At 39.9% G+C, this 23,654-nt stretch overlaps 1 protein-coding gene across 1 annotated transcript in view; it reads right to left on the bottom strand.

The window, feature by feature from the left end:
* LOC138168075 (myelin-oligodendrocyte glycoprotein-like) overlaps positions 1 to 23,654 on the bottom strand; it is a 78,107-nt gene that overhangs the window by 37,967 nt on the left and 16,486 nt on the right. Inside the window, exons 2-3 of the mRNA XM_069097107.1 lie at positions 11,097 to 11,189; positions 10,377 to 10,718 (exon numbers count right to left, since the gene is read on the bottom strand). Coding sequence (XP_068953208.1) covers positions 10,377 to 10,718; positions 11,097 to 11,189 — 435 coding nt within the window. The remainder of the gene's footprint in view (positions 1 to 10,376; positions 10,719 to 11,096; positions 11,190 to 23,654) is intronic.

Below are 23,654 nucleotides of genomic sequence, written 5' to 3'. Positions count from 1 at the left end.
TATATATATATATATATATATATATATATATATATATATATGTATATGTTTATTTCTCTATTGGAGGGTATAGAGGTATATGAATACATATGTGAATGTTTGTATATATGTTTACAGGTATACATAGATAGAGGCACAGGACCAAGTTAATAGGAAGGGATGGTACTTAAAAGGTGAAATTAAGAGGTGAGAGAGGAATATAATGAGAGGAGATGTGGAGAGAGAGAATGGGGTAAACTATCTCATATAGAAGAGGCAAGGAATAATGGTTACAATGGAGGGGAAGAATAGGAAGGCAAAAGGGAATGGGTCAACCTTATTCTCATTGAATTTGGCTCAGGGAGGGAATAACATACACACTAAATAGGGTATCTCACCCTACAGGAGAATAGGGGGGAAGGGGATGAGAGGGGGGATGATGGAAGGGAGGGCAGGCTGGGGGAAGAGGGAAGTTGGAAGCACCCACTTTTGAAAAGTGACAGGATCAAAGTAGAGAATAGAACAAGTGGGAGGTGGGATAGGAGGGAGGGAAATATAGTCAGTGTTTTACAGTATATCTTCTATGTTAATGTTTTGCAGTAGCTACACATATACAATCTATACTGAACTGCTTATCTGCTTATCTTCCCAGTAAGGGTAGGTGACGAGGGAGGAAGGGAATGAATCTTGAATTCAAAGTTTTAAAATCAAATGTTTAAAATTATATATATATATATATATGTACTATCATTAATACTATTTTACATGTAATTGGGAAAGAAGATATATAGGCACTGGGGTATAGAGATCCACCATGCCCTACTGGAAAAGTTGGAGGGGGTAGGGAGAAGACATGGGAGAGAACAGATTGGAGGAGGGGATATCGTGTGGGACTGCTATTTTGGGGTGGTGGGTAGGGGAAAAACGGGGAGAAATTTTGCAACTCAAAATCTGGTGGAAATTAATGATATAAATCAGAATTTTATAAAGCATTTGAAAAATGAAAAAATAAAATAAAATATAGAAAATTTAAAAAAAAAAAGAATCCCCAGCCCTTAGAGGATGACTACAACCTTGACTTCTCTAGATCTTCACCTATGCCCCTATCATAGAGTACTGGAACATTCCTGGTTGAAGAAGGAAGTAACTGAAATAGAGAGAATCTAGGGTCTTTATGATTTCTTGGACTACTTTTCCTATGCTTCTAGCCACCACAAACCCACTGATAGTTCCTATGTCTCATCTATAGATACTGTACATAATGGGGAGTCCAGAAGCAACATGGGAAAGGAGAAGAAAAGTATAAAGGTCTAGACAGGGCTTAGAGTTCAAGTGAGAGCCAAAGATCTCAGAAAGTTACAGTAGAACTATATGGGACTTTATATTATATATATGTAATATAATTTATATAATATATATAATATTATATATAATTATGTTATATAAAATATTATATATAGTATAAATATAATTATATAATGTAATCATATATAGTAATATAATATAATATATATGGGACTTTAATTTAACTGCACTGAACAACTATTTGTTGAATACCTTTGTGTCAAGCTTTGGAAATACAGAGAAAAAAATATAACCATTCCTGCCTTCAAGAAACCCACATTTTGCAGAAAGACTCTTGCAAACCTGTCACTTTCCAGCTGTCAACATCATTCCTAAATTGTGGTGCCAGAGAAAATCATGATACTTTAAATGTGGTCCAACCAGGGTACAGAACTGTGAACCTCTGACCTAAAAGGATCTTGAGAAAGGGAAGAGGAGGAAGTGGGATTAGGGGTGGAAGAGGCAAAGGAACTAGGAAATTGGGAGCAGTGTCATGAGATTACCCACACTATGCTCCAAGGTAGGTGCTATGTGGGCACATCTTCCTTGAAAACAGTGGGGATGGATACTATTTTGTTGATTCCCATCTCTAGTTCCCACAGTGGTATTTTTAAATTTCCAGCCTCCATATTAGGGTCCCTGACTCCTCATAATGACTTCTTCCTCTCTATCTTCCTAAGGTATAGTATGTTTACCTTTCTGTTTCTTTCTCTTCCAAATTGGCCATTGTAACTAACCATTGTCTTGATAATCTATATGGGTCATTATTAAATGCAGCTGAGAGGGGAGAAATGCGCTATCCACAGAAGGAGTTGGGAGGTAGACCAAACTAGATAGCTGTACCATATTCTTCAGGGCAACTAACCTGGAAAAGCCAGGGGCAGCAACGAAAGAGAGATCACCTGAAAGGCACTCAGTGGGTCACTCCCCAGATCTTTGGAAAAGAAAAAGAGGAGGCAAGAGTTGGTATAGGACTGAAGGGGCTTTCACCAGCTGGAGTCCTGCACAAATTGAAAGCATGAAATAGGACTCAGAGTTGGAAGGAGCCATAGGGGCCATCTATACCACCCTTTCATCTTACAAATGAGAAAACTGAGGTCTCGACAAGCTAGTGCCTTCCTTGCCCAGTGTCATAGAGGAAGTAAGCAGCAGATCCGAGATTTGGTCTCAAGTCTATGGATTCCAAAGCCATGCTATTTCAGTGTATCATCCTGGTCTATGAAAGATTGCAAATGGAATCTCTGTCAGAAAGGGCTTTCTGCTTCAGGTGAAGCTATCTTCCTCTTACATCTGGAAGATCTTTAGAAACCAAAGAGAGATAGAAGCCCAGTGGACGGTTGGGTGTTAGGGATATTCTGGTAATATTTTGGGTATAAGAGGCCATGTAGATGCTGCACATTCAGGTGAGATTTTTAAGAAGATTTTGAAGCACTCCTTATTGTGGGGGGCTTTAACTCATCTGTTTGGAATTTGCTCTGAGCATTACTCACAGACACTGCCACAAATCCAAGATTTGGTTGTATGGTGGATAAAGTAGCTGACTTACAGTCAGAAAGACCTGACTTGAAGCCCTGCCTCAGACACTTACCATTGGTATACTCCTCTGCAAGTCACCTAACCTCTGTCAGTCTTACTTTCCTTTTCTGTAAAATGGGGACAATAATAGCACCTACTCCACATGGTTGTTGTGAGGATCAAAATACATACTATACACAAAACATTTTACAAACCTATAGCTCTTCAAAGAGCTATATGCAATTGTAAATGCATCTTACAATAAAGGTGTCCTACAGGACCCTAGGGCCACTCAATGAGCAGCCACAGGTAGGGCAAAATTAGGGAAACAGAGATTGAGATTGCATGGATATCAATGGAGATTTTTCCAGAGCCTGTCTTCTGATTTATTGATCAACCTGCTAGGGCACAGAACAAAGAGTAGTGACCTGGCAGTAAGCCTGGAACTAAATTCACTTTCTTTGACAGCAGTGAGATAAGGCAAGTTGGAACATTCTGTGATGATTCCCCTCCCTCTGTCACTTTGAGGTTGGGAGACTTGAAAGGGTTGTTTTTCAAAGATCTCCCCCTCCGTTATGAGTATTAGAGAGACATGAAACATGGGAAGGTGTGGAGATTTTAAAATTCATCTTTAATATGAGTGGATGTGATTGACTACTTCGAAATTTTTATTACATTTTCCTTTTTTTTATGAAGTACTGGAATTTTAGCTTGTAGGCTGATTGGCTATTCTGAGAAGAAAAAGGAGTTTGGGTTCAAGCAGATGGGGAGCCATGTAGCCAAAGAGAGTTAGGAGTCATTATTGCAATATCCAAACCCTTAGATAGGAACTCAGGGCATAGAAAACTCTTGTAAGGAAAAACTAGAGACAAACTGTAATTGGTAAGTAGAAAGTCAGTTTAGTAAGCTTTGAGTACTTCCTGGTGCCTCACATAGATATAACACCCTGCACAACTGATCCAAACCCACTACCAAAGTTAAGAGATTAAACATGATTCCTGTTAAACCCTAAAATGGATTTCATACATAAAGGTGGTCTACTCCAGCTCTGCTCTCCTTTCCATTGTGCCTTATGGAATTAATTTTCCTTAATTAACAAACCTTCCTTCTTCTTAGACCTCTTTCTTGCTTCAGGTTCCTTTAATTAATTCATAAAATGACTTTGATTATAGACATCTTTCTCTCTTACTCCTTCCACCTTCTAGCATTTACTGGGACCTGACTTCCCTTAGAGGACACAGTATTCTTTGGATGTCCTTTCCAGTACCAGTTGTACATTCTCTGATGTCACTTAACCTCACTTGTACTTGGGAGGGAGTAAGAATACTACTCACTCCCTCTGCTACTTCCAGATACTCTTTCTGCTGCTAAAGAACACTTGATTATCCTCTCCTCCTTTGAGTCTCACTCTGTGCAAATACATAACCCAATCAATTGGTAGTTACCAATCAGTCAGATTATTCTCCCTTCTTTCTCAAAAAGTTCAGCATTTGGCTCACATTATTCATGTCAAGTCTAACTCCTGTCCTACTAGGCCATATTACGTGTATATTGATATTCCTTCAAAAACTCTAGCCTCTCAGTTTCTCGGTCTACTCATCTCCCATGACTTAGTTCTCCATGTCAACTCAGCCACACAAAAGTAGAGATAAGAGTATCTTTGACCTTGCCATCATTCACAAATATCCATTTTCATGATTAATAATTCTGAAATTTCATGATCAAATTATAACTACCATACCATTTCTCTCTATACATCGCTCCTTCCCACTCCAAAGATCTTCCTTCTCAACCTAATCTTGGTCCCTACCATGAGTTCCAGGCCTTCCACCTCTTAGTACTTTCTCAGGCCATCACTCCTACCATAACTTCACTTGCTGTGCCTCCTAATCTTGACTATTTTTAATTGGTTAAATACTAAAGAGTGCTGTCTTCTGCTCTTTAATCCTTTTCCCCTGTCTTATTGTTTATCATACTTTACAAAATTCCATCTCTAGATTACTACTGCCATCTACCTCTTCTGTTCTTACTCATGTCCTGATGAACAGATCTAGAGGAAGATAAGAAAAATTATCGAATAAGTCCACGACAAATTTCTGTTATTTGCAATGACCAACCATCATTCCAGATGACTCAGGGAGAAACATGCTATCCACCTTCTGATGGAAAGGTGATGGGCTTAGGGTGCCAATTTTGGCATCAATTTTTGCATAGAACAAATGCAGGATTCTGTTTTTTTACTATACTTTTTTGTTACAAGGGTTTTCCTTTTCACTCTTTTTCAGTGAGGGGAAGGGGAATGAGAAGAGAAGATAGATATTTTTAATTGAAAAAATTAAAATATATTTTCCTAAAAACTAAACTTATGTTATATAATATTAGCTGTGCTTTTCTACAGCAATAAAATATTTTTAACTAATTTCAAATTCTTTCTCCCACTTCCTCCTGTGGCTATTTCAGACCTTCACCTCTCAAGCTTACCATATCACCACTTACCATTTCTGAAGACCTTGTCTCATATTTCCTGGAAAAAATACAGATCATTCCACATTAACTTTCTCCTCCTCTTCTCAACCTCTCTAACTTCTGACATCTTCCTCCACACTCTCCTCCTTTTTTTCAACCTCTGATGAAGAAGTAGTCCGTCTACAGGCTAAGGCCAATCTCTCTGTGTAAATCTTTAAATCCATCCCCTCCCATCCTCTCCAGCAGATGGCCACCACAGTCATCTCTGTCTATCTCTCTCTCTCTCTGTCTCTCTCTCTCTCTCCCTCTGTCTCTCTGTCTGTCTTTCTGTCTCTCTGTCTCTGTCTCTTTCTCTCTCTCTCTCTCTGTCTCTCTCTCTCTCCCCTCCACTATATCTAATCAGTTGCAAAAATTGTTAGGTCCACCTCCAAATATCTCAAGGACTTTTCTCTTTTTATCCCTAGTCCCTGGAACAGGGCCTGACATATGATGGGTATTTAATAAATGCTTTTTACTTATTGACTGATTGATTCATATATGCTATGTTCCGGCCAAACCATACTAATCTTTGACCTTCCTCCTCATCCTGCCCTTTCCCCTTCATTGCTTCACTCCCAAGGTGAGAATAGTCCCTATCTCAGTCTCATTCCATTTTTCCTTCAAGATCGATCTCAGGGTCTACTTCCTCCTTGAAGTCTTTCTTGACCCCTTCCCACAACCAGGTGAAAGTAATTTCTCTCTCCTCAGATTTCTCAGTTTATTGCCTGGACCTCCCTTAGAACTCATCTCACATTTACATCCACATCTCACTCCCACTTAGATTGTCAGTTTCATGAAGGCAAGTACAGTCTTACCTAAATGTAATTTCTTTCTTCAGCCCAGATCATAGAACAAAATACACAGCAGACTGTTAAAAATCCTCACTGATTAAAAGATTTGGGTTTTTTTTTTTCAATTATTTTAAGGAGTCAAAGATGATCTTTATTCAGACCCCTACTTATCCAACCCTAACCAGGGCAGGCATTGAGACTGAGGGAAGGGGAAATACTTGTTTGTATTTCCAAATGGCTTAGGAGAGGGCAGCTAGGTGGTGCAGGATAGAGTGTTGATCCTAAAATCAGGAAGAAGTGAGTTAAAATCTGCTCTCAGAAAACTTACTGATTATTTGACTCCGGTAAGTTACTTAACCCTGTTTTTTCTCAGTTTCCTCATTTATAAAAATAAACTGAAGAAGGAAATGACAAACTACTCTAGTATCTTTGCCAAGAAAACCCCAAATGGGGGCAGCCAGGTGGTTCAGTGAGTAAGAGCACTGGCCCCAGTGTTGGGATGACCTGGGGATCGAATCCAGGCTCAGATACTTAGCACCACACCAAGAAATAACTGGCCTTGTAACCTTGAGCAAGTTACTTAACCCCAATTGCTTAAAAAAAAAAAAAGAAAACCCCAAATGGAGTCATAAAGGATTGAACATTGTTGTAATGACTGAACAACAACCATGGGCTGGCACATGAATTGCACAAAGTTCTTCACCAACATTTGATGAATGAATGGGGAAAGAAGCCCATGAATGGGGAGTGTAGAGTAGGGGATGGTATAGGGAGGAAATGCATGTGGACATGTGATGACAAGGGTGGTTGGGAGGAGTAGGGTTCTAAGGGCAGGCATATGGAGATGAGTGACCTTGAAGGACTTGGACAAGGGAAGGAGGGACAAGTGATCAAGGACTGGGCACAAGTCAGGCTCCCAAGAACCAGGGTTCCAAAGTCTCTGTCCCCTCCCAGATCAGACATGCCTGATGAGGCACATTGCAAATTGTTAACCCAGTTTCCCCTCATGATTACCTTGAAATATCGGCATGAAAATTGAAAAAATTGAAAACATCAGGACCCAAAAGAAAATATGACCTATAAATAATTTTGGTAGCTTAGTCGATGATTCAGGTTCTTCACCTAAAACACAATTGCACATAAATATCAGAACAAGGGCTGCCATGAGAATTCTCATAGCATCTTTTCTTGCTATCTCTAACTCCCATATCCCCACTTAGAAGATAACAAAACCATAGATGTGGCCAAATTCTCAGTCCTTCCAGTCATGGCTACTCCCCGCCCCCACTTTTTCACCCTATAGGAGACACATTTCTCCCTTCCACCAATAGCATTACCATGTCCAAATACCCTTTCTCTATCCCAGTTTAGGTCACATCACCTGGTGTTAGCCCCACTCACCATTTGTGAGATACAACATTAGGCTATATTGATGAGGCTATTAGGGAGTACAAGTGGGATGGGGTTCAAATTTTTGTACTTTTTGGATAGGCATTATATTCAGAGGATCCCAAAGATAAGAGGAAACTCAGAGGTCCATCTGGTTCAACACACACTTTAATCGGAATCTCCTCTAAGACTCTCCCTACAAGTGATTATCCAGCCTTTGCTTAAAGACTCAGGAAGAGGTAGCTCACTATCTCCTACAGGAGACCCTTTCACTTTGGTGTTGCTCTAAAGGTTAGGAAGTTTTTAATACATCAAACCTAAATTTGCCCTATTGAAACTGATGTTCCATAATAAAAAAAAACTGCAGTGGACCTGTTGGTAAGATAGGGATTTGGGGCTGTTTTTCACTCATAGCTAGCTTGAAACTGAGAAGATCTGACAGTACTATTGCTTCTGTCTCTGTAGAGTGCTTTCTTTCATATTTTTAGGTGGAGTCTTAGAGATGACTACAATCTTGTGAACTTAAAAAGACACTCTCAGGGTGTCTCAGTGTTAGAGCCCTTGAAGAGATTTGCCAGAAGTCATACAGTAAAAAGTAAAATCCCAAAGGAACTAAATGACCCATGCAGTTGAAGTATAGATGCAGACTCATCCAGCCCTAGGTTGTATGGTGATAACAATGCAATGTAGAAATCATTTTAAGTTTAATCCCACTCTTCTCAGGGACTGAGGTGAGATAGAGAAGATTGTACCCCAGGTGTTAGGAGAAAATATTTATAATACTGTTCTTGCAATATTTTATGTATCCTTTTTTTGGAGGGGGGAAGGCAAGGCAATTGGGGTTAAGTGACTTGTCCAAGGTCACCCAGCTAGTAAGTGTGTCAAGTGTCAGAGGCCAGATTTGAATTCAGGTCCTCCTGACTTCAGGGCCAGTGCTCTATTTACTGTGCCACCTAGCTGCCAGTCTTGCAATATTTTAGTAAACATCCTTTTCCAAAAAAACTAATTTATTTTAATTGCTTAAATGGAACTGGGGCACTAATCGCTACCAGCAAACAGTAGTGATAGAATAATGGGTTGAGGATTCAAGCTGAAAACATAAAAAAAAAAAAAAAAGGATACCTTCATTGTTCCTCAATGGTATCCTAAAATCATGAAAAGAGATGAAACCAGTCTCCCTCTAGAAGACTAAGGTAAGGGAGTAGTTATATATAAAATAGTCATATTTATCATGAGATCATAATTTAGGCCTGGAAGAGTCCTTAGGCTATCAAAGCTATCAAGTCCAAACTTCTAATTTTACAAATGAGGAAACTGAAGCACAGAGAGGCAAAAACCACTTGCCCAGGGATATACAGCAAGTAAGTGCTTGAGGAAGGACTTGAAATCATGCTAAATTGTTTTTCTTTTTCTGATTCTGAATACAGTTCCCTAGCCACTATACCCTGAATCTTGATCCTTTGTTAAAAATGTAGAACAAGGGACCTTAGAGACCAACTAGCCCAATTGCCTCAACTTACAGATGAGGGACTGAGGCCTGCAAAAGTGAAATGACTAGTCTAAGATCACTCACATAGGAAATAGGAGAACCAGGACATGAATCCAAGTCCTTCAATACCAAATCCAGTACCATCTTGCTATGAAAATTAAAGTCGTCCTAATGTGATTTGTATACAAACTAAGGGTGATTCAGTCACAACATAAAATGCAGTGTCAAAATAAGCTTTATTTCCCTCATTGCACTGCTACTCCTTGCCCCTAACTCACATTACCTTAGGAATATCCCATCTATGTTTCTCAAGCCCCAACATGTTTCTTGATCTGATTCATTTACTAAGTACCATTCGTCATCTACCCATCTGATAATATTGTTCCAGTCTGTCCATATGCACTTGACTGCTATGGCTTTGAAAAGAAGAAGGTGGGAGAGGATCATTGGTGTAGAATATGCATGTGGAGGAAGGAAAATGGTGTTCCTCCTTCTACAGCCCCCCTTCCCAATTCCTTCTTTTTCCAGCTTTCTTTTTAACCCTTACTTTCCTTCTCCTCTCCCTTCTCAGTAAACCCTCCAAAAGGACTGTTTGAAATTTCTGTCTTTATATGCTCCGAAAACCTTAGCAATGCCTATCATCCTCCTTCTGTCCCATGCCCAAGGTCTGTTGAGTCTGAGGTCTTTGGAATGGAAAGAATATGGAGATTCCCAGAGAAAAGCTGTCAGATAATCAAAGGGAATCCAGAGGAGGATGACCAGCATGGTGAACAGCTTTGAGATTATGTCACAAAACAGAACTGCTGGAGTTTAGCTTTCGCATTCTTCCGGTTTGGGGATTGTCCCAGCCTGGAGAAGAGAAGACTTAGCCAGGGCACGATACTGTTTGCAGGTTTGAAGATCTAGGCTTTGGAAAATGGATTACACTTGTTCTGATTGTCCCTCTGGGACTGAACTCGTAGTAATGGTGAAAGCTGCAGAGGATGATTTAAGTTTGATGTCAGCAAAAACTTATCCAGAAGTGGAAAAGGCTGCCGCCCCCAGGGAAGTAGCATGACTTCTCATTAGATGTCTTTAAGTAAAGGCTGGAAACTCTATTCAATAAGCATTCATTAATTGTCTTTCATGTGCAAGGCACCAGGGAGGGAAAACAAGAATATAGGCCAAATGAAAATAGGTGCCTACTGGGCATGGAGAGAGACATTTCCTGTTCAGAGAGGTATTAGAGTAGATGACCTGGGAGGTCCCTTTCAACCAGGACATCCTGGGATTCCAGGAATCACACAGGTAACAAGGAAGTTTATCCCCAGCCACCTATTCATATATGCACACAAACATACCTAGTCCAGGGCCCAGCTCTTTACCTAAGACCTTCAGCTCCATGTCAGCTTGCTCTTGGTGAAAACCATCTGAAATGAGACATGTGTACTTTCCTGCATCCAAGAGTCTCACATCTCGTATCTTCAGGGTGACATTCCCACTTGTGATAGCATCTCTCACCAGCTCTGTCCTCCCTTGGTAAGAGGGGGCCTGTTCTCCAAACTGATCTTCTCCATCTCGATAGAGGTGTACCACCCAAGTGGATTGCAACCAGACCACCTCCATGTGCTGAGCACTCTGAGGTGGGGACAGGTAACATGGTAACTCTGCCTCTCCTCCAAGTGAGGCCTGGATGGGTCCTGCAGGTCCAATCACTGAGAACTGCTCTGTTCAGTCAGGCAGAAAGAGGACATAAAGGGTTAAAGAGGAAAACAGCCAAGGGTAGATGGGATCAGATTTCAGTATGTAAAAGAGATAAAAGAAAAGAACCTTGAAGTAGGATGGGGAAGAAGGAAGTATGGTGGGAGATTTTAGAGAGAAAGAAGAAGGAGGGCACAGATTATGAGGATAATGAAAAAGCTCTAGCAGAGAGAGAATTAGGGAAGTTGAGAAAATACCAAGAAAGGACTAGGAGAATATCAGGTGTATGAAGAAGGAGAACATGGGGAGTAGAGCAGGACAGAATCTCTACAGGCTCAACTGTCAGCCTACAGAGCTCCTGTTCCAGGCCAGAAGAAACCAAATAAAAAGAGGCAAAAACTTACCTGGGGCCATTTTGGGCATCATGAGGAGGAGGAGGAAGGCAATGAGAGAATTAGAGAAACAGGTTCCTAAAGGACTGAAAATCTCCATCACACCTAAGAGAGAACACAAGGAAAGAGTAAGAGGGATTAGTGACTGTGATAGGGAAATGAGCATGGGAGGACAAATGATTGTAATGGGGAAGTGGGACAATATCTGTGACAGGGACACAAGGGCCCAGTGACTTTCTGTGACATAGGAGGACCAATGTATATGACAGGGATACAAGAAAGCTATAATTATGATAAGAATATGATATGGACACAGGACAACAGTAGCTGTGACAAGGACGTGAAAGAGCTTTAATATAATAAAGATACCATGCCATGATTGTGATAAGGAGAGTGGTGATGGTATCTACAAAAGAGATGGAAATAACCATGTGAGTGGGGGGTAGTGATCACTCCCCTTGAAGTGATACCAAATCACCTTTATGGAGGGAAAAGCCCGAAAACACCTTAAGGATGCCCCTTCACTCCAACTTCTATTCATTCCTTCTACTCCATGTACAAAAAGGTCCATTCATGCCAAGGAACATTTTAAGTAAGTAGAAACCCAAGAATAGTGGGGGTGTCTAAGAAAAAAAAAGAATCCAAAGGACTATTGTTCAGTCTAAGGCTCCTCCTACAATCCCCCTTCAATCAGAAGGTTTTCTAGGCCTTTTGATGTGTTCAGAGCATCCCCCTACTTATGCTATGGTCCAACACAGCCCCCCATGCACACACACACAAAGACCATCCAGGGATTCTCCACCCCCACCTATCCCCTACTTCTTTAGCATTCCATTGGTATCCTGCTGAACTGCACCAATTGTCTGGATTTTGAGAGGTCTCGAATTCCCCTGACTGGGGAACCCTGTGCTTTCCCCACAGCCGTGGGGTATACTTTTGATACCAAATGAAGAGGTCAAAAACTCCAGATTGATTATAGGTGTAATTTAATCAATCATTATGAATACTTACAAAACGGGGGCAATCTTCCGTCTGGGGCAGCAGCCAGACAGTTCAGTGGATCCCTGCTAAGAACTCCAAAAATTCCAATGGTAATTATAGAAAACAGATAAAGGCAGGAGGGGCTAGAAAGTACATTACTACTGACTGGTGGATATTTTTGGTTTTCTGCTTAGTAATGAGCTTGAGCGTTAAGCCAATGTTATGTCCAAACATAAGTTTGTGTATTGATCATGTCCCAGGTCACAACATTCTTGTTTTGGATTTCATAGGTCATAGTATCTTAAGTTATGACTCAGTGTGTAAGTTGTGATTTAGTATCTAAATTATGATTTCTAACAGGTCACCATGTCTAGGCTTCCACCTTTCGCAGAGTTTAAGTTTTTATGGTTTTTCACTTATTACTATATTTTATGGGTTTTTTTTCCTCCATAGAAACACTATAGTTCCAGATCCCCCTTTAGGAGGAAGGCAAGATGATCTGCTACTAGTTCTCCCTCCTAATTGCTCCACACAAGGATCAAAAGCGAAACGTGACATCGGAATAAAGCAAAGAGTCTACCCATGAACTCATGAGAAACTCAGACCACATACTAATCATCCCAGAACTGGCTCTAAGGTATATTCCCTACTCCCAGAATTCTAAAAGAAATCCCCCTCCTCCTCTTTCCTGAGCATTTGGGGAAGAGTAACAATTGGTTGAGAAATCTGTGATCCCTGTGATCCTTACCTATGCATGGTTTAATATCTAATTGAGGGAGACAGAGGCCCAGATGCCGCAGCACTCAGACAGAGGCCTGGACAAGGCCTGGACGAGGACTGATCAATGTGGCGGCAAGTTGACCCACCAACCACAAAGGCTACTGCCAGGCATATCACTGAAGGGCTGGGACTGGACAGAGCAGGGTAAGAGTCAAATGCAGGGCCCCTGCCAGGGGCAGCAGCTACTCCTGGGACTACCAATCCAGAGCCTAGAAATTTAAAAAGCCCCTAGCTGGACTTCCAGGGACCAGAATGGCAGAGTGAACCCTGGCTGCTCCAATCCCCTCCTCTGACCCTGAAAACATAGTAATTATTGCCCCAGGGCAAAACTTTAAATAGTAAATGCTTGGGAAGTATAGTAAATACTAGAGGAAGGGTGTGGCTAGCACCCTGCCTCAAAAAGGATAAAAAGCAGACTGCAAAGACAAGGACTCTGAAGTCCTACTATCATGAGAGGGAGGAACCAAATTCAGATGGAGACAGTGATGACTCCATACCCACAGCTGAAGCCTCAACAGGGAACTGGTCTCAAGCACAGAAAGCATTCCTAGATGAACTCAAAAGGAACTTTGAAAACCAAATGAGAGAGATAGAATATAAAATGAATAATTCTTTTAAAATCAAAATTGCAAAATTAGAAAAACATTACAATGAAGAAAACAGCTCCTTAAAAAGAAAAATGTGTGATATGGAAAAGGAGCTCCAAAAACTAACCAAGGAAAATAATTCGCTAAAAACTAGAATCAACCAAATTAAAGTGAATAACTCTATGAGGAACCAAGAATTATTCAAACAAAACATCAAGAATGAAAAATTAGTAAAAGAGGTAAAATATCTCATTGAAAAAATATCCGACCTGGAAAACAGATCGAGAAGAAATAATATGAGAATCATAGGCCTACCAGAAAATCATGTTGAAAAAATGAGCCTAGACAACATCTTCCAAGAGCTCATCAAGGAAAACTGCCCTGAGATAGTAGAACCAGAGGGTAAAATAGAAATCGAGATGATTCACCAGTCACCTCCTGAAAAAGATCCCAAATTGAAAAGTCCGCAAAATGTTGTGGCCAAACTCCAGAACTACAAGGTAAAGGAGAAAATACTACAAGCAACCAGAAAGAAACAATTCAAATATCACGGAACCACAGTGAGGATTGCACAGGATCTGGCAGCCTCTACACTGAAAGATCAGAGGAAGTGGAATATAATTTTCTACAAGGCAAAAGAGCTTAAGTTACAACCAATGTGTTTCTTCCTGTCTACGTCTTATGTAAATAATGTAGGAAAAGGAAACAGTGATTTTTGTATTTATATTTGATTTCACTCTGTTCTTTAACTAAGTCATGGCTCTTTGTCTCTGACCTTTGTTCATAAATTCAGCTGATCTGTAATGAGTCAAATTTATAAATCCAATTCTGGTAATTTCTGTTCTTTTCTTGCCTCAAGGAAATCTGCTGTCCTTGAGAGATGCTGGTAGACACTAGGCAGTCTGGTCCAATCTCTAATATACCACCAAGCTATTCTTCAAAAATGTCTGGTCCACTATCTCTGACCTTGCAGGTGGACTCAAACAATGAACATTCCTTAGTCCCAGGAGCAGGAGGGAAGGACGGGTTTGTTGCTAGCTTCTAATTCCGAATTTTCAAGCAATCATATTGGTCCCCATGCTTCAGCTATGTAATCTATCACGCTGTGTTCAAACCCATGATGTGATCAACTTTGTAACAAAGTATATTATTTCCTCATCCACCCTCTTCTGATATTTGTTCTATGCTTATAAAAAGGAGATGCACCCAACCCCCCATCATGGACCTTTTTTTTTTTTTTTGCTTGGCACAAGAGGCCATTCTTTGCCTCATTTCTTACCTATCCTTAATCACTGAATAGGCACAACCTCAGACAAACTGAGACCTGGAAAAGAACTTAGCTTACAAGGGCCAAAGTCTCCCACTGCATCCATGGCCATTTCCAGTTATCCCAATCTAATATATTCCCACTGGACCTAGATGGCTCTGGAGGAGAGAATGAGGTTGGTGACTTTACACAGCCCTCCCTCACTTAAATCTAATTCACAGATGTTATGGTGCTCTTCAAGAACAAAGGACAGGAGCGGCTGGCTAAGTGGCGCAGCAATGAATAGAGCACCGGCGCTGGAGTTCAAGTTGGGCCTCAGACACTTAAGACAAACACTAGCCATGTGACCTTGAGCAAGTCACTTAACCCCAATTGCCCTCCAAAAAGAAAAAAAAAACTAGCCATGTGACCTTGGGCAAGCCACTTAACCCCAATTGCCCTCCAAAAAGCAAAAAAAAAAAAAACCAAAGGACAAACAACAACAGAAATAATAGCTGTAGCAATGAGATAAGAAAAAGAAATTGCAAGAATAAGCATAGAAAATAAGGAAACAAAATGATCACTTTTGGCAAATGTTACGATGGTATACTTAGAGAACCCTAGAGAGACAACTAAAAAATTAGTTGAAACAATAAAAAACTTTAGCAAAGTTGCAAAATACAAAATAAATACAAGCAAATCATTAGAGTTTCTATATATTACTAACAAAACCTAGCAGAAAGACATAGGCTGGATGAACTTGTTACATTTCCATAAAATAGAAGAAATATGACAATAATAATATTAAAAATAAATAGTACATCTCTGAAATATTCTTTGGGAACCAATTCCAGCATTCAGATACCAAGTTATATATATGCCCAAAAAGAATGTCAAAATTAGAAGAAAAATAATTGAAAAAAACTGAGATAAAATTGCATTCAATAAATGGAGTCAACAACAATAAAAATGCATTGTTGCAAACAGAAAATGAAAAACAAAGCAAAAACTTCCAGGCACCACTCTCAAACCTAGGATGCAAAATATTCCTGCAAGGCAAGTGAATACCAATAAATTCTTCAAAAGTTACTATTGTAGCATAGTATTTACCAAACCCAAAGATCCCAGTTACCAGGAAAAAGACCCACTCTTTGACAAAACCTTCTGGAAAATTGGATAGCAGTTTAACAAAAATTATGGTTGGACCAAAAACTTTCAAGCCCTAAATGAATTCACATTCTAGATATAAAGGTCACACCATTTTTTGAAAAATAGAGGACCAAGGAAGAAATTACCTTTTGGATTTCAGGATTGGGGAATTGTTCATGACTAAGTATGTGATACAAAGGATCTCATGATATAAAATCGACAACCTGATTATATAAAATTAAAATATTTTATATAAACAAATCTAATATATTTAAAGTTTCAAGGGAAACAGATAAATGGGGGAAAAACTTTGCAACAAGTTTTTATGATAATGGACTCATATTGAAGATAAAGCGAACTGACTCAAATTTATTAAAGAGTCATTTTCTAATAGAGAAATCGTCAGAGAATAGGAAGAAACAGTTGTCATTTCTCTCAAGATTCCACTTCTGACTCTTCAAACATTCTCTACCATGCCACAGCAGCCTTTTTTCCCCTGGAAATTCATCCTACCTGTGTGGACTCTTCTTTTGGAAGTTCACTCTACCCCTTACCTATTCATCCTGGAGGTTCATTCCACCCCTCTGACCCCTTCTCTGATTTACTGGTTTCTCTTAGTAGCTCCATTTTAAGAAAAGTATATAGGTCAGCCATGTGTGTCTTCATTCTTCTCCTAGGCCATACTTTCAAGAGGATTTTAGAATCTAATCAAATGATAATCACTTTTCCAAAATAATGACAATTAAGTGATTCATTAGGTATTAAGACTTGGTTCAGTGGCTACACAGAGAGTAGCTATTAGTGGCTTAAAGTCAAGATCTCAAGTGGGCTGCCTCAAGGATCTGTGTTTCAACCTCACAGCATTTTTAACTAATAACTTGGGTAGATGCCTGGAAGGCAACAAAATAGATGCCCACCAATCAGTACACAAACATAATGAAATGTTACATTGATGTGAGAAATTAGGAATAGTTGAATACAGTGAATCTCAGGGAAACAAAGAGGCTAAAGGCAAAGATCAGCACCAAAGGAGAGAGTGGGTATTCTGAGAAACTGATTTTTTCAGTGAGATTTAAGATCCAAGAAAATGATTCAATTAAAAAGAAGATTCAATTCAATTCCACAAACATTCACTTTACTGTTGGAAGACATATCAAATTTAGACTTACCTACATCCTGCATTTTGCAGGTAACTGTCTAGTAAAGTTATGATATGTACAAATAATATGGGATAAAGCATAAGAGGGATAGAAAAGACTCTGATAGATAGGAAATAGCAAAAGTAAAGGCACCCAGCTGGGAAAGCAGAAGGCATACATGGTTCAGAAAAAGAGAGTTGGCCAGTTTTATTAGAGAGTAAAGTCTGGAGAGGAGGAACAAGATGTCAGACTTTAAAGGGACCTGATTGTGAAAGACAATGTATTACCAGGCAAAGGGGTTGAAATGTGGGTACCTAGGCAATAGGGATATTCTTTTTGGTGTTTTTTTTTTTTTGCTTTTTGGATGGCAGTTGGGGTTAAGTGACTTGTCCAAGGTCATGCAGCTAGATTTTTGTGTTAAACGTCTGAGGCCAAATTTGAACTCAGGTATTCCTGACTCCAGGGCTGGTGCTCTATTCACTGCGCCACCTAGCTGCCCCAGGAATAGGGATATTCTATCGCATAAAAGTTCTCTAGTGAGTCTGGAGAACATTCCATTGGTAGCTGAGGACAGAATCAAGGTGATATATGCTATCATAGTAAGACATGCTGCAAGTCTGGATCAAATTCCCAGACTCTTCAAGAGAGCATATTTACCTCCTTCCCTGTGCTGAGCTGAGCTAAGGCTTACGCTGTGTGCCCGTGGTTGCTGACCTGTGTGTTGGAGTCTCTTTACTGAGGATCTTCACTCTATAAGATGATGCCTCCTGGATGCCACCTGGGTTGAGAGCCAGTTGTGGCATTGGAATGAAACGCTTTATTTATAGTTTCACTCCTATCTCCTCTACCTACTCCTCACAACTCCACCCTTTCCCCAAAGCAGGACATGAATAGATACATTTGTTCTCAGGAACTGAAAAAGGGAGGACCCCTGGACTTGAGCCTATATCTTTATAGTTCCTATTGGCACCTTCTAAAACCTGCCTTTGGTAAGTAAGGGATGTGACTCAGAATGTCCCTCATGCCCTCTTCCCTGGGTATCCTGTGACTGCTTTTTTCAGGTCTTTACAGGTACCTTTTCTAGACTATCCTCCATTTCCTTCCCTTTTTTTTCAAACCTGCCTCTCATTCCCCTGTCCTTCAAACATCTCTCTCTCTCTCTCTCTCTCTCTCTCTCTCTCTCTCTCTGTCTCTCACTCCCCATCTCTCTCTCCACCCCTCCTCTTCCTCTCTCTCCCTACCACCTTCCTTCATCTCTCTCTTTCCCTCCCTCCCTAGCCCCTGACTTGCATTTGGATGTAGGTCTTACCTCTGCTTAAATTCCAGCTACCTAAATTTCTTTCTTCACACTCTTAAGTGTGAGGCTAAATTTTCCTTTCTTTTTTTTTAATTATTAATTCAAACAACGAAATTGCTCACTATTGCAGCCAGGCAAGATCTGTGTAATTAATTACCTTTACAGAAACAATAACACTCTATGCAAACAATATCAAAGCATCAGCATGAACTCGAATCATGGAAACTGTATCAGTTGGACTAAAATAGCAAATAACTTTGCATAGAGTAGGCTTTCAAGACTTGCTTTTAAACACATAGCAGTACATCAACACAATTCAGCATTACACATATTACATACAAATACTTTCTTAGTAATATCAGGTAGTAGGAGAGCAGATTAGTCTGGGAAAAAACTTATTTACAGTTCTACCAATATTTTTTAAAACAGTAGTAAACAAGGCTTTCCTGAAATAAACATTAGAAGAATAATTCTGATCTGTAAGTAGGAAATGAAACAAAATTATCTGGACCACAAAAAAATCTACTGGAAATGCAACGAAAAGTGATTTTTAGAGTGGGAAATAACATAGCCTTTGGATTCAAAATAACAAGATTAAAATATATAAAACTTATAAGCACCAATAACAACAAAAGTGGAACCCATTAATAGTTAGAGGTGGGAATTGGGAAGGGACACCAATTACACTTATACTGGTGTATAATCACACACACACAAAAAAAAAAAAAAAACAGAATTCAGAAAATCAACAAAAAATTAATTCCTGCCAGCAAAGACAGAAAATCTTGATGCAGAAACTACTTTCAATTCAAAATCACTACCAAAATTCCAAAGCTAAATATAGTAAGAGATTGAATCTAAAAAAAAAAATGGAGGGGGAAAAAGGAGAAATCAAGTCCCAAAAATCAGCTCTATATATATTATGGCATTGAGTTCTAGCCATAAAATAAGCCAGGAAAGCCCACACAGTGTACTCACTCTCCCTTATTTTCCCCTTCTTATCTCTGGCTACTGGGTGTATGCATAAATTATATATGTATAGAGGCTGTCTATGGGGAATTCAGGCTTGATTTGGTCTTTATTCCTCCTGGTTATAACCTTTGAGCAAGTTAGAAAGCAGGCACCAAAAGCCCCACAGGGTTGGAAAGTTCTTTGAAGGGAGCCCATTATTTGACAGTTGGGTCCTCATGTGAACCTACTTGCCCCCCTGCATGCGGAGGGTGTATTGTATCTATTCTAGTCAAGCTCTAGCTACCAACCTATCCAGAACCACTGTCACAAGTAGTCACATAACCAAGACTTATAGACTAAACTCCTTTTATGCATCAGAGAGAATTAATTAAAACACAAAGTGCAGAGAGAACAGAACACTCAACAAGGGAAGGAATTGATCAGCAAAGAAGAAATAGGACAGCCAGTGACTTTCCGACTGCAAGGGGCAGGAAGGGGCTTCCTGCTTAGATACCAGAGATAGGGAAATTCTTCAACAGCCTGCTCCTCCACTTCAGTAATGAAGTAAGTCACCTCTGATGCAATCCACAGCACAGAGACCCTCTCTGCCAGGTGCACCTGCCCATCCTGTGGTTTTCATGATATATCTGGATACAAGCACCTGGGAGGAAATATCAAGAGTACCTACCCTGCATCCCATAGGTCTGTCCCTCAAGATGAAAAGCCACTGTCTCCTATTCCTTCCCATAATGCTACATGAACTGATGCCAGTCATATCCCATCCCCAAAATCCAACTTCAAGAATTTCACTATGCACACAAGAGAAAAGGAGGTACAGAAGGGACAAACTAAATAGCTTTGAAACTAATGTGTTAAATGTATTTTTTTTAATTCAAGCTTTATAATAGGGATTAGTGGTTTCATGGACAATCTTTTTTCCATTCTTATGTATACATGGTTATGCTTATGTTCGATAATCTTTTTCAAATGTCCAATGACAGTTGATTTTAAAAAATAAAAGTACTTACTGGTCAGTGAAAAGTGAATGTTTCTTTTAGATGGCCTTGGAACTGAGATATCAACATTAAAATAAATATGTATCATGAAAAAAAAGAGTTTCATTACAAAGCATCGGTTTTTGTGAACACTTAAAATTCTTGTGTCTTCAACGGGGAAAGACAGACACAGAGGCAGAGACACACAGAGAGAGGTTTTTATCATTAAGCACTGAATATGTGGACTGAGTGCTCTAAAGGCTTTCAGAGTGAGGGGATCAGTGAATAACCTGGGAAGGCTTCCTAGAGGAAGCAGAACTGAAAGAGTAAATGAGATATTGACAGGTAGAGAAGGTGTGTCAAGGCATACTACATACAGGACAAACCACATGAGAACCACCCATATCACTGAAACAGGAGTGGATTCCCAAGATTCCTCCCAGAGGCAAATTAGGTCTCCCTCATCTACGTGTCTGCACTATGGGGGGATGCCCCAACGTTGACAGTGGTGCCAGTTAGAGATCTTTCCTAGATATGGCCATTCTGTTTTCAGGAGGGTCAGTGAATGATCCAGGCAATATGTTCTGAAGGAAAATACTGTAGCATTATAAGTCCTTAGTAACCTAGACTCCTTCTACCTTTCTAGTTTCCTTACACCTTATTTTTCTACACAAGCTCTTCAATCCTATACTCCTCCTATACCTATTTATCTCCTTCTATATGTAAATTGGCTCCTGTCTAGAAGGTAAATTTATAAAATTGAGCCCTGCATTCATAGTGATTCTACATTAGATAGGTAGTCATGGCTCATGCTTATGCTCCTAACTTGAGAGCAAAGTTCTTTAATAATGTGGGAAGAGGAGCGGCAGTAGGAAAGAAGCAGTCCTGAGCTGGAAAGGTCCCTCTATTTTATGTGACTCCCATTATGCCCTCATGCCACAAACATCATAAGGACAGGGTCCACCACATGTGATAATGGGAAAGGATGTGAAATCCAGGAAATGTATTCTTTAACAGAATAAATCTGAGAAAACACAGATGGAAGAAAGGCTGAGACAGGGGAGGCTCACCCCTGCTACTAGGATGAGCATCCAGTATAAAACACAATCATGGTCCCCACTCAGTTTGTCCATTTAAATAGAGGCCATGTTTCATGTTTTCACAAAAAGGTTGCACAGTGCAAATGTGGCAGGCACTGACTGCTCTTTCTGCCTTCTATACTGCTACCCTGGGACCACTGCCACCTTTCCCTTCTTTTCTCCTTCTCTTTGAGAATCCCCCAAACTCCCACCAAGCAAGTGATGGAAAAACTATGCCCCCTCTTCATTGTCTCTTCCCAAACTGGAAAGAACTGCAAAGGACAGAGGAGTTGTGGCTAGTCATTTTCCATGGGTTGTTATATATAAACACATGGTTCTAAAAAATAGCACTATAAATCTATTTCCTACTATCTATAAACTAAAACAGAGATAGTTGGACACAAAGTGAAAGAAGTGGAGTCCTGAGGCAGCGCCCAGGCACCTCCACAGCTCATACCCCAAACTCTCTCAGGTGGGCTCCCATGTTGATATCAAGAAGTCCTTCTCTACCACTATGGTCTCCAAATGAGGCAAGCACCCAAGGGAGGAGGCAAAACCCAGTCCTTTGGGTTGTAGGAAGAAGCTATGAGACCTGAGGAGAGTAGTTCAGCTATCCTGAACACTCTTAGACTCTATCAACCTCCATCTGATTCTCATGTTCTCTTCCTTGCTGCTTCACTAGGGTCTTCTATTAACTCACTCTCAAGAGAAAAAGAGGAGTTCAGGCCAGGCACAGGAAGGGCTGCAAAGGGAATGGGAACACTAGTGGCTGAGTGAGAGAGGCAGCAATTAGCAAGAGGCAAGAGGTACTGGAACTTACCGCCCCCCATGGACTTAATCATCAAGTAGTAATTAATAAACATTTATAAAGTAACTACTATGTGCTGGGTTCTGTGCTGTGCTGAGACAGAAAGAGACAAAACACAGTCCTTGCACTCAAGAAGCTTACAATCTGATGGGGAAAACAAAATGCAAACAAATATATAAAAGCAAGCTATGGAGAGGATAAATGGAAAGACATTAACAGGGGGAAGGATCAAGAATTAAGAGGGGTTGGGGAAGCTTTCCTATAGAAGGTGGGATTTTATTTGGGGGTTGTCATAAGCCTGAGAGGAAAGAAGGATTCTGCCATTGAAATTATGTCTCATAGGAATTTTCTATTATACCTCTATTGAAAAGGCAATATACCAAATACACTCAGTCATTAAACTTGGTGGGGAAAAAAAACTTTGGTGTCTGTTCCTCCTTTAAAAATTCTGACTTTCTCTTTCTTTTACTTATTTCCCTTAAATAGTAAGAGATATCTCCAAGAAGAAATAACCTATCTTAGACACCAAGATCTTTGGAACACAGAGCTGACAGACCAAGCCTGAGTCAGGAACTTGCAGAGATAGGACCAGGAAGATAGTGAATGGACCTCTCCCCAGATCACAGCTCTTTGGGAGCATTAAAACTTTCAGGTCCCCAGGTTGAACTATGAAAACAACAGAAGGATGCAAGAGGATAGAAGATCAATTTAGACATTTCCCCCAGGAATGTGCAGACCCCAGCCCTGACATAAAGTCTAAGGTAGTTTAGAAGAATGGCTATAGAGAAACATATCCAAACTTCATTGTAGCCTGGGTGGGGGGAGGGGGGAAAAGAACAAAGTAAAAAAGTGCACAGCAGAGAACAAAAGAAAACTCACAAGGAAGCCAAGAAAATATGGATAATTCTCAACACAACACTTGTTATTTATCATACAGAATTTCTTGAAATGAAAATTTATTGTTACATATTTTGAATCTTCTCTTACGTTTTGCTATGTACATGATGTGCTTTTTCTTCTTTCTTTGTATTTAAGTTTCAAGATTTAAGTTTATGCTATGTTTTTGTTTCTTTTTTCTATTCTACATTTGTGTTCTGGCCTTTTTTCTATTCTATATTTGTGTTCTGGCCTTTGAGTCTAAAAGAAAAAAATATGACTCCCATCTCTACAAATGGGAGCTGTGGAGCAGGAACATAACTAGGAGGAAAGAGCCCTTGTATTCTAATTGTGGCATCATACAGAGCTCTAGCTAAGTATTTGCTATTGTTTTTCAAACTTCTCTGCCTTGATTTATCCTTCTGTAACATAAAGGAGAAACTCATCTTGGACAGTGGGAATTCTTTGCTCTTCGTAAAGAGCTTTTAAAAAACCATTTACGAGCAGCTAGAAAGAGAAATTATTTTATGCAAATGAGGTGCAAGGAGAAGAATGGATACAGAGGAATTAGATGGGGAGAAGGGTTGGTAGTTCTAATAAGCTACTTTCACTGGGAATGGGTTTAAAGGGGAAATACATGTTATATATATATATGAATATAAAAGTCTTCTAAATTCAAAAG

Source organism: Petaurus breviceps, unplaced genomic scaffold (genome assembly GCF_028583685.1).
Source record: "Petaurus breviceps papuanus isolate PSGF00001 unplaced genomic scaffold, PetGlider_PUasm1.0 350, whole genome shotgun sequence".
Classification (NCBI taxonomy): Eukaryota; Metazoa; Chordata; class Mammalia; order Diprotodontia; family Petauridae; genus Petaurus; species Petaurus breviceps.
The sequence above is the reverse complement of the archived record's forward strand: the minus strand, read 5'-3'. Positions and strand labels throughout refer to the sequence as shown.